The sequence below is a fragment of the Octodon degus genome, unplaced genomic scaffold (assembly GCF_000260255.1).
Source record: "Octodon degus isolate 3935 unplaced genomic scaffold, OctDeg1.0 scaffold00279, whole genome shotgun sequence".
Taxonomy (NCBI): Eukaryota; Metazoa; Chordata; class Mammalia; order Rodentia; family Octodontidae; genus Octodon; species Octodon degus.
In genome coordinates, this window is record NW_004524855.1 from 2,107,368 (window position 1) to 2,125,476 (window position 18,109).

An 18,109-nucleotide genomic window follows, 5' to 3' on the forward strand; every position below is an offset into this window, starting at 1 on the left:
TACAGCTTCCTCTGCTGGACAGACACCTGTCTGGTTCAGTCTGCAAGGACACAGAGTCCTGCCGGTTATCGTCCCTCATGAGAGGTGCCTGACGCCGGGCCGTGCATGCCGAGCTGAGCAGAGTCTGCTCCAGAACGCTTGCAGCGTGCCGTTTCTCCTCCCTCGTCCCTCCTAATCGAACTTAGCTCCGGACAGTTGCCCATGTTGCTTCTCCCCTGTGAGCCTGATGACCAGGATCACACCCTCACAGCTCTCTGACCAGTGGAGAGTTTACTGTGCTTCAGTTATGCAAGCTGATTCTGGTGGTGCGCCGAAAAGATCATCCTTGGATTGTAAAATCCTAGCGTTAATTCCGAGGTCTTTTATGTACTAGTGTAGCATTTCACCCAAGGTATCTGTTAACGCACACATTTGTATAAGCTTTAGTATTTATTAAAACATTACATCTATTATATGAAATAGTAAATATCTTGTTGAGTTATTTTGAGTGAACTAGAAAGTTCTTGGCCTGTACTAGATGCTAAATAAAGTGTACTACTAGTACAAATAACAACAATAAGCATGGTTCTCTTATTCCTATCATTCTAAGCATGGTGGTTACCCTGTTTGCTCTAGGTTTGCATTTTTTCCAAGTTGATTTTCTTTGGTTCTTCATCAGCTATATGCATTTCCATGAGTTTAAATAAGAACCTTGAAAATGTCACTCTGAGTCAGTTCCGAAGTGATTTCACCTTATTTCTATAGTTCCGCGTGGCTGGGGCAATCTGTGACTTGTTGCTCATCAATCCCCTGGGCCTGTGCACACATTGATGAGTCTGTTTACTACTTTTCTTTATTTCTATATCCTTAGATTTCTTTTTTTTTTTCCAATGTGCCCAAACCTACTCTTTTCATAGGAACTCATCTCATCTTAAGTGCTTTGTGGATGAATACATCGTATTTTCATATTACTTAATGTTTCCAAGTCAAGATTTTATTTCAAGATTTTAATTTCAAGCTCTTCCAGGGCTGTTACCAAGGTTCAGGAGCTTGGACCAAGGGCCCTAACGCACAGTGCAGGGCGCTGAGCCTTTCTTTGCACTCTCTTGCTGGCTAGTTTCAAAGAAAGGGTCTTGGCATTCTTTCTGCTGTTCCACCTGCTCAACACTACTTTCCTTTGCTCCTTAAGTTGCAGGTAGCACTGGCCCCGGATCTTTCTTCCTGATGATGGTGGTGAGTCCTCGATCCTGCCCAGCTATGCTTGGAAGGGATGAGCGGACCCGACGGAAGCGGAGCACTGGGGCGTCAGTTTTGCCAACTCTCAGACTCCAACGGCCTGCACCTACTGCCTTCTCAGTTCCTCTGTGTCCAAGCTCCTGTGTGGGCTAACTTCCTGCTGTGTTTGCGTGGGGTTTATCCTGACTTCCCACTACTCCAAAGTAGCAATAATACAATGTTTCTGGCACAGCTCACTTTAAGAAATAAGGACAGTCAACATTCTTACAGCCCCTACTAAGGCAGGCTGTGTCTTCAGACATAAACTCTCTAATCCCTATTTGGCTTATAAATACACACTAAGTGTCCCCTTCGAGATGACTCTGGGATCTTACCCTCTCTTACACTGACCTAGAAATCTAAAGAAAAATAGTGAGCCAATCCAGTTTCTCTGTGTGTGGACAGACCTGGGGCTGCAGAGGCCATGGGGCACCATGGCTGCCCTGACGACAGAGGTGGAGGCATTGTGCTCCTGCAGACAGGTGGGTTTTCTGTGCCCTCACTCTCTTCTCGGCCCACAAGAACAAAGGGTGAGTGTGAGTCCGCTTCGGGCCTTGCCATTTCCTTCTCCACACAGACTTGCCCGGGGGAACGCCCTCCACTGACTGGAAAAACCTAAATGCAGTGGGCAGCCGGCTTCCTGAGACAGTGAGGGGTAAGCGGGCCACAGGCCAGCACTTCGACTTCACAGGCGACGTGCACAGGTTGTCATAACAGACAGTAGACTCAGCACTGCCATCAGAATAGCCTGACATACAGAAACATTTAGGGTTCACTGGTTTGTCATGTGGTGCTAGGAGAATAGGCAGCCATCTTCCTGAACTTTTACTTGGTTGATATCAGCAAAAAAGTCCAAGGCAGAACAGAAGTTTAAGCTGAGTCACAGAAACAGAGCCACAGCTCTTCAGTTCTCAGATCTGAGCCAGTTTACAGAACCAGAATCTCTTGCGTGTAGGAGAGCGGCTTCTCATAAGGATGGACCTCAGCCTGTTACAAAAACTGGACCATGCTGCCCTTCTTCCTGGCCCACTTGACAAGACCTGCAGCCTTTTCATAAGGACAGCCCTAAGGTAGGGAAGAGGAAGCCACCGTGCCTTTTGGGGAGCGCAGGACTCAGCCCTAATGATCCTAATGTCAGCACATGCACACTCCCACTGCGGCCCGCGAAGCAGCGAAGCTTGTGGAGGCAGAGCGATGAAAGCTCAGAAGAGCCCAGTGGGTCCCCAAGCCCAACCTGGGGTCACGTGCACTTTTCCAGAATACATAATTGGTGTACTCAGAGGCTAGGAGAACGTCCATCTGTATCCCTGACCTGTAGACTATGCATGTTAATGGTGACAAAGGCCACGCAGAAGTCACTGGAATGCCTCTGTGCAGGACAATGGCAGACAAAAACAATGCCAGGTTTTGGAGGCACGGCCCGGACCAGTGACATCATCTTTAACTTGAAATGCACGAGAGTGATGATTCCCACCACATCTCCACTGAGCCTGTCTCCTTGGCCTGCACAGAAGACTGTAGGCTTCAGAGAAAGACAGTGGATTCTTATGAACCTAGCCCGGTGATTGCTGCAGTTGCAGCTGCTGTGTCAGATGTGGCTTCGTTATTTGAACAAGCTAATACATTCCTAGAATCTGGCACAAAGCTATGGATCTGGCCAATGCTAATTTTCTTGGTAGTGTTGTGCTTTCAACTGGTGAGGCCAGCAGTGCACCTTCACTGTCACAGCCCAGGGCATACGGAGCCTGCTGCCTTGTGTCTTAATTGAGTGCCTAAAGGTACTGATCGCCTTCCCTTCCCCTAGCACATCACCGAGCACTCCCTCATGGGCGATGTCGTAGCAATCGGTCCTCGGGACCAAGGAGTAGCCACTCCGGATTGATTAGTTAATAAGCCATTTGCATGCTGAGTACAGGATGCAAACCTGATGCAGGCTCAGTGGTATCTGACCTCAGTTACCTTTCTCAGGGCCCGGCAGTGGGGAGCGACATCAGTCATCCTTCTAAGGTACAGAAGGGTGAGCGGTTGCGTCTGGCTCTATATGCAGCCAAGAGGATCCTAAACCACGTGGTCAGATAGAGTCACAGAAACAACTTACTTGCCAGGTACCAAATTCTTAATACTTTTCTTATTGCAGAGACAAAATACATGATTCCAAAGCTAAAGGGAGAAGGCTTTGCAGAGCTTTCAGGCCATAATCAGCAGGCTCTAAGACAGGGCGGCCTGGCCAAGGAGAGTGGCTCAAGGCAGGCAGTGTGCAGCAGCGCAAGCAAGAGCCTTCATGGCATTGTCCCTCCCCTTTTATCTTACCCAGATTACCAGGATTATGGTGGTGACAAACCAATCAGTGGGCTGATTTACTGATCACACACCCTTAATCCCAGCATCACACCCTCCAGATCTAACTGCCCCTGAAAAGCCCCACTGGTGACTGCATGAGGCTTTGAGGGTACCTCTAGACCCAAAGCATAATAACACTATTAAACTCAGTGGGAACACTTCAGCATTTATTTCAGACAAACAAAATCTTATTCTCACACAAAAACCTATACATGAATATTTATACTATTTTTATTCATAATAGAAAGTCAGGAAAAAATTTAATTTTTTAGTTTTAGTTTTTCTGAGATAGGGTCTCACTATATAGTGCAGGCTGGCATTGAACTTGCTTATGTAGCCAGGCAGGTCTCAAACTCCTGGAGATCCTCCTGCCTCAGCCTCTGGGGTTCTGGGATTATAGACATGTGCCGCAACAGCCAGCTATAAGTCTTTCAATAATTGTAAGCTGATTCTGATATGTTGATACTGTGGGCTGTTCCTCAGTAATTGAAAAGAAAACACCTATTGATGTACTATAGCTAAAGCACAGGGTCATGTACTTAGAAGAAAAAGGTTGTAAATACTAAAAATATTTAATCTCAAGGGGTTGAATATTGCACGCTTCCCTCCCTACACTATTCTTGAAGTGGCGGAGGTGGGCAACAGATTAGGGCTTGGTACGGACTGAGGTGGGGCTGGGGCCGGGGTGTTGGCCTGAGGAAACGGTGTGAAGGAGTTTTTGTGGAGGTGAGAGTTTTCTATCATGATTCACTGATGGGTATAGAAGTACGTGCATAAGCGATGACTGTGTAGAGCCCCACACCGGTGTGGGCACGGATGTGGGATAACGAACGGTGCAACAGAATGAAAGCTGTGAGTGGGCCAGGGTCACCTTCCTGGTTCTGATGCTGTGCTGTGGCAGGACAAAACGGTACCCCTGTGGATGTGGGGTGAAGGGTACAGGGTGGAGGGTACGGGCGGAGGCAGAATTCTGAGTGAGTCTATGTTTAGTTCAAAATGAAAAAAGAAATAATGAGGAAAGCTGTGCATTGTTTAAAAATAAAAAGCACACACACGTACACACATGCACTCATTTTCTTCATTAGAAAAGAATCCACAAAACAGATCTTACATAGATCAAAATTAATAAATGTGCTGTACTTATGCACAGAGAAGAAGGGGAGGAGAAGCTCCTGGAACGTATCTATGTTTACATCCTTCAAAACAAAAGAGGCAGCAAACGAAATCAATGCTGTACAGTGTAAATTTAAAAGCGCGAGTAGAACCCAGGTCGGGGCGAGCTCAGTCCTCGGGCGGTGGGGAGCACGGGCAGGTCCGGCAGGTCAAGCCCAAGGGAGTCGCAAAACAAGCCTGAGAGATGGGTTTGAAAATGGGTGGGGCGTTTGGGGTTGAAAAGGAGGCAGGCAGCAAATGAATAATTGATCAGGTAATTCATTCCAGGGAAAAGAAAACCCTGCCTGGGAGGAAAAGTTCTAAGCTTCTAGAAATTGCAAGAAAAAGGGATAATTATCTTTAAAGAGGTGCTTGGGGAAAAAAAATTGAAAAAGATTGAGTAGGTTTGGGATGTGGAGGGTAGGTAACAGGCTTCAAGAAAACGAATTTTTGACTCCAGAAGTTGCGATCATAAGGGTTGGGAGGCGAGGGGCGGTGAGTGGAGGCCCTGGAGGCGAGGCCCTGACACTTTAGGGCTTGGCAGCTCTTGCACCTCCCACCTCCTTCCCTGTCTGCCATCAGGCAGCGCGTCTCCTTCCCCTTCCTGCACTGCTGTGTGTCCTTAGGGCCACCCTCTGCTCCTTACACAGACCTGGGGCCTGCTCTCAGCTGAGCGCTGGGGAGGGAAGGATGAGTGGGGGGAGCCTAGGGATGGCGGTGGCGTTTCCTCCGCACTGACGTTTGGTTCTTGAACTCTTACACAACCTGGATATGGTTCTTCTTAGCCGATTTGCTGCCGTGTACTGCAACACAGAGAGGGGAGCAAACTGTCAACACCACAGAAAGTAGGTCTGTGAAACGCCAGGCTGTGAAATGAATTGGCGCTCACAAACAGAAGCACTAAGCTTGGTGACAGAGTTCATGTGTGATTTATTCCTTTGCCCCCAACCAAGTCCTGATACCCTGTTTGTGTTTGGTTTGTTGACGAGGCATGTCGATCGAGGATGGATTCGTGGAGGGCCCTGCGTGTCTACCACGCAGGAGGTGTTAGCGATGATGGAGAGCGGCGTTTCAGGAGGGTGACTGTTTCTTTCACTTGCTTCTGTTGTGGGAGGCTGCTCTGCATGCTAGTCAGACTCCTCCGACTGCTGTGGCTCACCATTTAGAGAGCAGGAGGGAGACTGCATGTTCATGTCATCCTTGGTTGACCCTGAGCAAAGGGAAGTGTTTTGTTGGACCTCTTGTTCTGAATCCTTGTTAGATAAACACGTTAAATATGTTTCTTGGACACCACTTTGGCTAGAAGAAGGATGGTCGTCTGGTTCCGTGTCTTCTGATTGCGTGTCTGTTGGGTTTTGGTCTCTACGGTCCACGCCTGCTAGGAGGATGTCTCGCGTTTGCACACTGCCTATCTGCGCAGCATTAGTTAGCATCATTCTGGATTGAGAATCTTGATCCTCCTCCTGGAACTGCTTGTATTGAAGCTGCCAGCCCAGGTCACGTTGGGCTGGAGCATTCTGGGCTTGGACTTCTGGGTACAAACCCTTCTGTTTTAGGGATTCCTGTATGAAAGATGACGAGTCTGGGGCTGATCGGTGTGGAGCTTGCTTTGCTGTGCTTTGGGAGTCATGGTATGGCTGCCCTGGGACATCCTCCCCTTGAGTTCGTGGTCCTTCAGCTCGCCAACCTCTGGCCTGGCCTTTGGGGGGCTTGTCCTCCTCAGCTTGTTGACCAGGGGCTTGCTTTTTTGCAGACTGCTCCTTTTTAGCCTGCTGATCTTTACTTTCTTTGCCTCTGAAGTTCTGCCATGGAGACCGCTCCGCTTTGGCCTGCCGATCTTCCACCTGCGAGTCTAGGAACTGTTCTGAGGTTTGAGTATATTGGGACTTCTTATTTATGGTATGCTTCTTTGAGAATAGGAAGCTTCTGATTTTCTGCTCTAGGGATTTCCGTCTTGCAGATTTCCTCCGTTTTACTTGCGGGCCTAAGGAGCTGCTCCGTGGGGAGTGCCTGCCTATGCCTCTGTGGTCTGAGGAGATCCCTCCTGTGGATTGCCACTCTTGGGTCAATTCCAGGACTTCAGTTAGAATGTCTTGATATATAATTTCTGACCGCTGGCTTTGAGCTTCAATTCTTTGTTTCTTAAAACCTGATGGTACCTGAAGTAGGTATTCAGTATTAGGGGACTTCACAGGATGGAATGCTGAGGCTTCTAGCATGTCTTGTGCTGGCCCTGCTTGGGGTGGTTTATCTTGTGGGGGTTTGTCTTTAGGGGATGAGTTTTCACTGATCCAGTTAGAGGACTCTGTGATACGGAATAGAGGGGATTTGGAGTGCATGCCTTGTACTGGTGAGGCCTTCATTAGCAGAGCTTTGGTTGGCAGGGCTTCAACTGGGAACACAGAGAGAACTTCTGCAGTTGGGGACGGAAAAGCTTGCAAGGGCAAGTCCTTGTCCCAAGCCCTCCGAGCTTGCTCTTTGGGGCTGTGTACAATAGCGTATTTTAGGTCTTCTTCACTCAGTTGTTTCACTGTAGAGACTTGGTGAGCGTGTACGTTTTGTGGCAACCTTGCTTCTGATGTGGAGAGTAAGGGTTTCAGTCCAGTTTTTGCATTGGAGAATTTAAAGCGTGAAGAGATGTTTTCCTGCTCTTCATTTGGAGAAGGTAGAGCCCTTTCCCTGTTTGGCTGTGAGCCGTGTAGGCTGGAAAAACTTTTTGAGTGTCTTAACTGGAAGAAAGCATAGCCTCCGAAGAAAACAACTTTCGCTTGTGGTGGTACATCAAAACTGTAAGGCTCTTTCTGATGATCAGATTGCAGCTGAGCATTCTCTTCCTGGGCAGGCTGCTCCCTGCTTTTAATAATATCTGTAGGCAAGAAAAACACAACCTAGAAAACCAAGGAGGGAGGGGAATGTTAGTACAACGGAAGCATCTTTGATGTTCTTTTCTTCTTGTAGTATCAAATTAGTGTTCATTCTGACTTAAGAAAGGGAGTAGAAGAGAACACAGAGACAAGGAATCAGTGAAAATTCCTGCCAAAACATGAATTGATAACAATGAAATCATTCAGCAGCTGCCATTACAGAAATAGACACTGAGCGCTTTATGGCATGGGCGGCTGAATTCTGAGCAAGCTAGAAAGCTTCATAGAGGAAGTGGCGTTTAGTCTGCCCTTATGAGCAGGGATTCCCCAGCCTAGAGGGAAGGCGGACTGAGACCGGAGGTGGAATCCAGGGAGCGGAAGCAGCGGGCACAGGGTTGGGACAGGGTCAGCAGCTAGACGCTGTTGGAAGGTGTGTGAAGCTGGGGCGCTGAGCTGAGCCAGGACACTGAGATTGTCCTTGCAGAGCAGCGAGCTACTGGAGTCTTCGTGTAAACAGCTCAAGGACCCGTACAATCTTTTGTCAGTGCTTCCTAGTTTTCCCAGGATGTTCTCTTTGAGGGTGTTGTCACTGTAGTCTACCCTCTTAATTTTAATCAGTGTGTTCCCTTTCAGAGGTGGTTCGGAGACCCACACTCTGTTCTACTTGTTGAGGTGCTTTGGACTCAGTGACTAATTGAGTTCATGAGTTCATGTAGGCCTTAGCAGACGGGGCTACACGGGCACCCTGAACACTCCACTACCCTGTGCATTGCTGTTCCTCACCCTTCTAACTTGTTTCCACACATGTCTTATCAAAGACTTTGTGTGAAGATCCATAGCATCCTGGGGGAGGTGTCTGTGGTTTCACTGTCCCCAGTTTTTCTTTTATTAGAATTGTAACATTAATTATTTTTTTATTTTTTAGTGATAAAATTTAAAAAAAATTAAAGAATACAAAATACAGTGGCTGGGATTTGATCCCAGGCCTGCAGTGTCGGCCCCACCCCTGGGGCGTGCTGAGATGGCGATTAATACTGGGCATGGTGGCGCACGCCTGTAATCCCAGTGTGTAGGAAGCTGTAAAGAGGAAGATCACTATGAGTTGGATCTATGTAGTGAGACCCTGTAGACCCTGTACTGACTATATATATAAAAAAATACAAAAAACCCCAGCATTAGGAATGATACAAAATTTCACTAAACTAAGTAATAGGAATTCACCAATGGATGCTGTATTGCATGATGTTATCTTCAAATTAGTTGTTTAGATTACCAGGTATAAACGTTAATTTCTTAGAGAGTTTGAGAACATGAATTACAATTTCTCTGACAGTGCAAGCGATTTTTCCATTAAGTGCTATGATTTTAAATTTTTTCCTCCTCAATGATAACTAAGCTGTTACTAGGTAGCCAATAAGTTCAAAACCATCGATGTAATTGTTTCCAATGGCTCTGAGGTTCTCATCCTGGTTTTACAGAAGAGGGAGCTGGAATGGAGTTGTCAACTTTTGGGGCCAGGGTTCCCACGTTGCCCCGGTGTGCCGCCTGCTGAGCTTTCCTCTCTAATCGATGCCGTCTTAGGGTGACGGCTACAGCTCCTCTTCACGATGGTTGGCTAGAGATAGTGTGCAGTGCTGCTATTAAACGCAGTGGTTGGCACAAGCAAATGTCTCAGGAAACTCCAAGAATTCCTTTTTACTTTCCTTGTCTTGCAATCCAGGGTCATGTCTTTGAACCTCCTGTTGCACTTTGCTATGCTTTAATAGATGAAAAGCCCTACTCACTGCACTCTGTTGAATAATGATTTAGTGTAATTTATTTTCATAGTCCTCCTAAGGGCTTTGTGCACTTCTGTAGTTGAATGTGATATACAGGTAGCAGAGGTGAATCATACTGGAGATGCTCTGAGGAAATCAACTGTAAGCACAGCTAACTGGAAAAGGGGGTGCGGCATACATCCCGATGCCAAAGCCAATCTGGAATAAGAGACTTTCAGGTAAAACAACACGTAGACGTAGGAGTTTATAAGATACAGATAACATAATAAAGATGTAAGCATGCAGTGAAAGATCTCTAACCCAGGACCCATTTGTGATAGAAAAAACTCTGTGCAAATTATGGTCAACTTTCACTATGGAAGACCTCCTAAAAATAATGCTATCTACAGGAGTACAGCATTCAGCTTTTTCACCCTGAGATTGGAACAAAATAAGTATGGTATACTCAGCACCTCTAGTAAATATTGCGTTGGAAACTACACTATGAATTAGAGCTAGAAATGTAAGACCTAAAGTTTGGAAGTAAAAATGTCTATTCACAGATAAAATGGCTATTTAGAAATTCTAGGAAATTTATAACAAAGGTATCAAAGCCAATAGGTGTTTGGATCGGGACCTGCCAGGGGATTATAGGGGAAGAGTTCTGGGTATGTCTGAGTACATAAACTATTTACGGTTATTAAAGGAGAACCATATTTGGTCCTTTGCGCCTTCCTCTCTGGTGCTGCTACTCTACTGGGCTTCCCGATCTGAAACTCAGCAGGTTTTCTTCGCCCTGCCCTTCCATTCCCTTAAGGAGCTTGCCTCGGAGCTTACTAACCATGTAGTGAATCTCCTGAAATTTAGCTAAATTAAGTCTCTCTCCCTGTCAGTTGTGGGCATCAAGTGTTGTGTTCCAGTCAGTGGAATGCCTACTAACAGAGAGCCCGGCACCAGAGGAATGGGTCCATGTTGTGATCATGTCTGACCAGATGTTTAGAAGGCTGTGGAGCTGGTTGTGGAAGGAGTTTGGGACTATTAAGAGAGGAGGTCTAGAGAAGTCATACAGTGCTGTATGAGAAGCCTGGTGGGACTGTGTGTGAAGTTCAGCAGACCAGAATGATGGCATGAAAGTGGACAGTAAAGGCCAGGCTTGGGAGGGGTTTCAGTTGGAAAGAAAGACTCTGTTGGACATTGGACTAGAGGAAATTTGTGCTACCCTCTGGAAGAGAGTGTGTCTGCATGTTGCTTGTGTCCTGAGACTTTGCAGGAGGCTGCTTTAAAGTTGGTGGACCCGTCTGGTTGAGGAAGTTTCTAGGCAGCCCGACGTGAAGGCTGTAGCATAGATACTGGTGCCTAGTCTTAGCCAAGTTAGTAGTGAAAATGGGAGAGGGAGGCAGAACAGAAAAACTTGAAAAACATAACTTTTGGCCAGTAGGAGCAATGTGTAATGTTGGGGCTAAAGTAGTGCTCACGAGCTTAGTACCACTAAAATGAAACTTAGTTCTGTGTCAGGGACCAGAAGACAGTTGTCTCCAGAGCATTTCAGGCATCTGCAAAACCCATCACAAAAGTACACAAGTGTTAACTGTTCAACTGGGAAGACAGGACCTTGGACCGCTGCTTGAGAAGGGAAACCTGGGAAAGAGGTTCCCTGGAACTCATTCCACTATGTTCAGTCACTGTGGGACTCAGAGGCTGTAAAGTCACGGTCCAAGAGAGCCTGAGTCACTGACATGCAGCTGCCTTTGCTGGTGTGTGGAATACAAGAGCTGTAGGGTCAGGAGGCTTCCACTCAGACATCAAGGGAATGACTGTCCAGTACAGGAATCAAGATAGAGTGCAAATGGAGAGGTGCTGACCAGTGGGACAAAGCAGGGCATCCAGGAAAAAAGAAGGACAAATGGCGAATGAATATATGACAACAATTTTAGCTGTTAGAGAAATGCAAATCAAAGTTATATTGAGATTCCAGGTCATCCTAGTCAGAATGGCTACCATCGAGAATACAAACAACAAAAACAACAACAACAATACATAAAGCAAAACACAGTAAATGCTGGCAGGATGCAGGCTCAGAGAAACCGCTTCACTCTGTTTGCTGGGGGACATACGCTGCTAGAGTGAGTCACTAAGAAAATCAGTATGGAGATTCCTCAGAAATGAGAAATAGAGCTGTCATTTAATCCACGTACGCCACTCTTTGATTTATTCCCCAAAGAGTTAAAGACAAAAAAGTGTAGCGAGGCCTGCATGCCCGAGTTTCTTGTGGGCCTTACAGACAGCCAAGCCGTGGGAAGAGGCCAGCTGCCTGCAACACGCAAATGGATGCAAGGGAACTGGAGACCACGTTGTTGAGTGAAATCAACTAGATGCAGAAAGTCAAATGGCAATTTTCTTCTCTCATCTGTGAAATCTAAAAGCATTTAGAGGGGAAAGAAAGGAGAGAGAGATGATAAGAACATAAAAGGTGAACTTCAGAGATGGGGAAATGGGCTGCCGGAGAATAATGGAGTGTGGGAGGGAATCACAGCCTGTTGTACGCAGGCCCCAAGATATCAAGATGAAGCTCAGTTTCTGTAAGATGAATATGTACTAACGACATTAAAGAAAAGCAAAGCCAAGCCCGGCAGTGGCCTGAGGAAAATGCTAACAATGTACATATCTGAAAAATAGGGCTTGGACTAAGAAGCAATTAAACTCATAACTCAATAAGAAGATAAATAATCCAGCTGGGTATGGTGGCTCACATCCATAAACCCAGCACTCTAGGAGGCTGAGGCAGGAGAATCTCAAGTCCTAGGTCAGCCTGGGCAACTTAGCACTCAGTGAGACCCTGTCTCACAAGAAAAAATTCCAAAGGACTGTGAATGTGGATCAGAGTGAAGCCCTTGGGTTCGCCCTCAAGTACCACAAGAAGGAAGCAGAGAAACCACACAGTCAAGTCAGCTAAAGATGTGAGCAGATATCTCAAAAGGAAGCTCACCAATTGATGGTAAATGTACGTCCGGTCCCACCAGCACTGTCACTGGGGTGATGCAACTGCCCCCCCCTAGCATTGCTAAGTACCACAACCGCAGTGTCGGGGGCCTGTGGCGATAGGGAGTGACCTTGCCCCCCCCATCTGCTAATAAGGATGCAAGCTGAGGAGCTGCTTTAAACCGTCCTGAGGTGTTTTCTTACAAGCATGCACTTACTACACGATCCCGCGATCAAATCTTAGATGTGAGTCTTAGAGAAAAGAAGTCACGCTTTCTCATAAAGATGAGAAGGTGAACGCCTTTGCAAGTCCTAACTCAGAACTTCAAGCAATCCAAGTATCCATGAAGCGGTGATCAGATAGATAAACTGTGGGGTTCTCGTGCATAAAGTGAACGGGGCTTGGTAGATGCAGTGGCAGAGGCGAATCTCAAAAGCAGGCTTCTTCGTGGAAGAAGCTGGATGCAGAGTCCTCGTGTGTGGCCCTGTGTCCGTGGCACTTGGGGAAGCCAGACCTAATCTCGGTGATGAAGGCCTTGGCTGCAAGTAACTCAGACCACGATCCTTTGCATGGATCAGAGCGCCCTATCTCTTGCTAAAGAGGTGCTTGGAGCGTGTCAGGGCTATGTGCGTGGTAGACCTAGAGTAGGTACATACTATTGTTTGTAAATTATACTTCTGTAAAGTGGATCTTAAAAAACCAGAAAGAGCATCCCTCCAAACACAGAGCCTGGGTGGATACTTGTAGCTTGGAGCTCGGAGCCTGGGGCGCTGCCGCCTGAGTCGGGCTCCTGGTGCTCTGTGGCCCTGGCGAGGTGGTGTGGCCTCTGCATATTTGTTCCTCCTCCTGAAACCTAAGTGCGTTACCACATCGGCTTTCCGTGGGTTCTCCACGATTAGAACCACGCTCATCGGCACAGTGAGCATCTGGTAAGAACAACCGCGCTTCTGATGAGCAGCATGGGGCGTCCCTGTCCACGCTTTGTTCTCTTCCTGTCTGTCTGTGAGGAGACCGGCTCACACACCTACAGAGCCTGGGTCTGAGCGAAGATGGCCAAGCATTGTGGACAGGTCACGTTGGGAAGCACAGCTGTGCCATCGGCTGAGGTGCAGGGTCCATCTCTGGTCAGCACCCTGCAGCCTTCCTTGGCTTCACAGGGCCAGCTCAGCACCACCTCAGGCTACCCTGCCCTCTGACACACTAGAAGTCCCCTGGGAGCACCCTCCGGCGGCCCGCTCTTGGGACAGGAAACGTACCTCATCTGACTGCATCCAACACTTACTTCTGAAGCATGTGATGGTCACAGAGATGCTGAACTGCACAATGCTGATGATGAGTAAGATGGACAGGAGCCCCTGCACGGGGAGGGGACATAAAGTGGAGGTGGTATCCCCTTCAAGATAAAAGCCACGCAACCCTTACCCTCTAGGACTAAATTAGAGAAAACTCATAGCTTAGACACCGCGTGAGCTTCCTGTCTTTCTGATAAGGCTCAGGCAGCAAACTCCACTGCCACTGGGGCCAGGACAGTGCCTGCCGCGAGAGGAATGGTTCAGAGGAGGTCGCCTTCCCTGACTCCAGCCCCTCGCTGCCACTTGGGAACAGGATGCCTGCTTTCATCTTATTATCATCTCTGGGGGAAGCTGGTTATACTATTTCTTGGAAGTGAGGATTCGCTGCGTTTCTCACACGTGTGGGTGGGACAGAGCACATGTGCAGGCTCAGTGTGGTCTGTGGCTTTCCAGGCTGCACTCCGCTAGGGCGGGGTTTAGCCAGAGGAAGTGCAGTGTGGCCCGGAGTCCACAAAGCTCACACTCGGGAGGCAGCACCAGCCGGGTGCTGCTGGGCCCGAGGCTACCCCCAGCCCTGGCAGGCGACCCCCTCTTCGTCTCTTGCAGCTTATCCCAAAGCAACAGCAGCCGCCACCTAATGCAGCTGACACTGCTGTGTGCGATTGTCTGGCTTTGGTTGTTGAGAAAGAGAGACCTGTACGGGTCTTTCTGGAGCAATATCAATTATCTACTTAAGTAAACTCTTAAGTAATGACTCTACTATGAAGAAATGTCATGAGCTGTGCCCCAGGGGCACGGGGCTCTCACTGTCTGAGAGTAGGGGTGAGGCCCCAACAGGGTGAAAGTGAATGGTGTGGACGGAGCCTATAAGTGAGCCAGAGAGGAGGGGACTGGTGAGCCCTGGCTGGGAGCAGTCAGGCAGCAGCCAGGCCCCGCTTTCAGAGCCCAGGAGGGTGAAAACCTCACACAGGAAGGGATTCTGGTGCTCGGGGGGTTGTGAGTCTTTTGAGCCTGTGTTTAACAGTATCAAACCACGGTTGCAAGCATTCATGAGACAAAACCAGAATTTAAATCCAGAGAGTCCGGCTCCTGCACCCTCCTCACTGCTGTCCCACAAAGATGCTTCTCAGTGGTCATTTCAAATGTCGACACAGCTTCAGTTATTAGAATAAAAATTAATGCAGCACACAGGTACTGCACCCCTGTGATCTCCACACTCAGGAGGCTGAGGCAGGAGGATCACGGTGCGTTGGAGGCCAGCCTGGACTATATAGTGATTCCAGGCCAGCCTGAACTGCATAGCAAGACCCTGTTAAAAGAATAATACAGTTCAGGTATTATGAAAATTCCTCACGCAAAATAGGCCCACTTACAAGGAGAAGCGTTCTTCCTATAGCACAGGGGCCGTCCACAGACTGCTTCTGGCAGAACTTATACTGCTGTGTGCAGCTGATGAGGGTGAGCACTATCCCCGCTGTGGCGGCGAAGGCGCTGGCGACGTTCGTGGTTGTGACCGACTGCCTCTGGAGATCGGTTTTAAGCATCGTAAAGAAAAGAAAAGCTGAATCAAACACATTATGCTTCATAAGAAATTCTTAGCGTGCTTTCCTTTCCAGATACTTCCCAGGAATGAAGTGCTGCATGGGGCTCCTAAGACAGGAAGGGCAGGTTCTGATTCCTGAAGTCAGCATGGCGCAAGGGTGCCCTGCGGCTGTGCTAATGAAGATGTCCACTTTCCTCTCAGCCAACCCGTCGGATGGTCTGGAAGTGGCTCCAGGAGTTAGAAATGTCCAACGTGATGGGAATTTATGTTTGATTTTTGAGCGCTGGCTTCATTAGAATCTTAGAATTACCTCTTAGAATTTCACTTTCTACCTTTAAGAATGAGCATAACATTATGTAGCTGTAGGGTTCAGAGAAACAACAGCCACCACAACGACACGAGGATGGCACAAATGTGAACAGGGAAGTAACTTCCTGCTGTTCTGTGGTTTTGTTCTTTTCCCTTGGAGGATTCAGGCAGTAGCCGATGGGATCACTGACCTCGGTGAAGACGCTAACAAGTCACACTGGGCTTTAGAGGCATCCTTTACTGAGATCAGTGTCCCACTAGGGAAGCCATAAGAGTTCAGATTGCCCCACCCTACTCATTCATTGCCACTGTCACTTCAGAGCGCATGCCTGGGCTCGTTCAGAAGCAGAGGGCCCCTCATTCGTCTCTCTAGATCCACTCCCAGCAGTGACTTGCTCTTTAAAGGGCAAACACACCACCCCTTCCCAACATCTCAGGTCACCAGCTATTTACTGTGCCGTTATTGATTGTGTTCACATGCTGTGGTAGGAAATGTCATGATGTGTTTAGACAGCCTGTCCTTCCCAGAGTGCCTTGGCTTAGTGTGGAGACACTGGGAGATCTACTTGTGACTTTGCGTTCACCCTAAGTGGAGATCCACACTGCAAGCACCTGGGGTAGACTTTGACTCACAATACATGTCGCGGACTACGGTCCCCAGATGGGCAGTCCTCACATCGATTGCACCTTTCCAAGAGCATGTCCCGCCTGTTCCACATCTGATCCTTATGGGTTTGTAATTTAAGGAAGGGCACTTGCTATCCCTGCTTTACAGGTGAATGGGCTTCAGGAGTAAGTGGGGTTCGTTTTGGTTGGAGCAGTTTCTGAACCTTGGCATGGCAGGCATTTCTGGTCAGACAATTCTTTTGTTGTGGTTGGAGGTTTCCTGTGCATTTCAGAAGCTCAGCAACACCCCTGGTGCCATCCCATGAGGTGCTGGGACAATCACAAATGCCTTCAGACCTTGTTAGTGATTCCCTGGTGTGGGGGGGGGGTCACCATTACTCCCAGTGTCATAGTGTGTAGGTGCGGGGATACAGCTCAGACCTGGCGTCCTTGGCTGGCTCGGGTAGAGTCCTGGTTGGCTTCTAGCAGCACACACACACACACACACACACACACTCACACACACCCAGCAGAAGGTGGTGGAATGGCTTCCAGTAAACAGATAAGCACTTGGTTTCCTTAACTCGGCCAGAGAACTGGGAGCTGGTGTAAGAGGGCAGGGCTGGCAGCAGGGATCCTCTGACCTCCGGCCCAGGGCGTATTTTCCCGGGAGATGCCTGAGTGCACCAAGGGCTTCCCGCACGCACGATGTCCAGCGAACAGGAGAAGGCAAGCCATGCAGCAGTCGGACCGACTTACCAGTGTTTTTGAGTTTTGCTCCTTCATCGTGAGGCACCCCGTGACAATAAACTGTGGAAATGACAAGAGACAAAGTTAACGGGGATGTGCTTGTCTGTTCTGCTCTAGCACCCTGCCCACCACGCCTCAAGTAGTCTTCTGAGTTCAGAGAACATAACAGCAGGTGACACCGCATTTCTGACCCCCGGGAGTGCGTGTTCTAATGTGGGCAGCTCTATCTAGCATCTATCCCGAAGTACACGGCACGAGGTCAGGAACCACAGCCCGTGAGTGGGCGGGAACAGCACTGCCCAGCGCAGCCTTGGCTGTCTTGCTGCCGAGGGCCACTAACCCTGCCTCTGGGCGGAGGAGGTGAGACCCCTGCGAGGGTCTGTGACTCAAGAGCACCCAATGGTGGGTGCACGCAAACATCACAGCCCTCTCTCAAGCGTGGTTTCCTTATTTGCAAAGGAGCAAGCAGAATATTTTCCTGTCTAACCTTGCTCAGAGTGTACCCGACATGTAAGGGCCTGGGACCAGGCAACGCTGTGCGCGTAGGAGCGGTGGCTGCTACGCCCAGGGACCCAGCGCGTGCCAGGGGTCACTGCGGGCTGGGGGCTGCCCCGAGCCTGCTGGTTGTGTGTGGGGGAGGGGTGTTGTACAGCAGTCATGGGGACAGCTCAGCTCACCCCATCCCCACAGCGACTTCCCGAAGGTTCCCAGAGTGATACTCACGATGACGGGTCCCCAGAGGGGATAGGCCGAGAGAAAGACCACGGGAAGGGTCCCTGAGAACAGCAAGTGGTGCACTACAAACACAGTCCCGATGCTCGTGATGAGCAGAGCCAGCAGGATCTGGACGGCCTGCGGAAGGAGAGGGCACCGCGGGTCACTGGCCGCCTCCCCTCCTGCGCACCGTGGCTCCCAGGTCGCTGGCTAAGCCCTCCTGCCGGCTGCTGGCCTGTGTCTTCAGCGTTTGAAGCTGCTACTCCTGTCCTTTATTGCCTATGTTTGCTGGTGTTACCAGTTTCTGTGTTAGATGGACTTGGTCATATGTCTGGGTTGTTAACTACTTTTTACAAAAATTAAGTTTATCAGCACTTTTTAGGTACACAAAATGATTGCTTTTGTCCTAGGGAATCTAGCTATGCACGACCTGCTTGTTTTGTCTCCTTCTGCCCCTCCCCTCCCTCTTCCTCTCCCTCTCCTTCCTCCTCCCCTTCTCCTCCCTCCTCCCCCTCTCCTCTCTCCTCCCCCCTCCCACCCACAAGTCC

General features: G+C 48.8%; 1 protein-coding gene across 2 annotated transcripts in view; it reads right to left on the bottom strand.

Moving 5' to 3' along the window:
- Window positions 1-5,677: 5,677 nt before the first annotated feature.
- Ms4a14 (membrane spanning 4-domains A14) overlaps window positions 5,678-18,109 on the bottom strand; it is a 15,475-nt gene continuing 3,043 nt past the window's right edge. Inside the window, exons 2-6 of one of the 2 annotated variants that reach the window (XM_023707038.1) lie at window positions 17,571-17,699; window positions 16,857-16,907; window positions 15,013-15,162; window positions 13,604-13,702; window positions 5,678-7,634 (exon numbers count right to left, since the gene is read on the bottom strand). In XM_023707038.1, the coding sequence (XP_023562806.1) occupies window positions 5,874-7,634; window positions 13,604-13,702; window positions 15,013-15,162; window positions 16,857-16,907; window positions 17,571-17,699 (2,190 nt within the window). In that variant the 3' untranslated portion in view covers window positions 5,678-5,873. The remainder of the gene's footprint in view (window positions 7,635-13,603; window positions 13,703-15,012; window positions 15,163-16,856; window positions 16,908-17,570; window positions 17,700-18,109) is intronic. The other variant, XM_023707039.1, reaches the window with a different exon arrangement.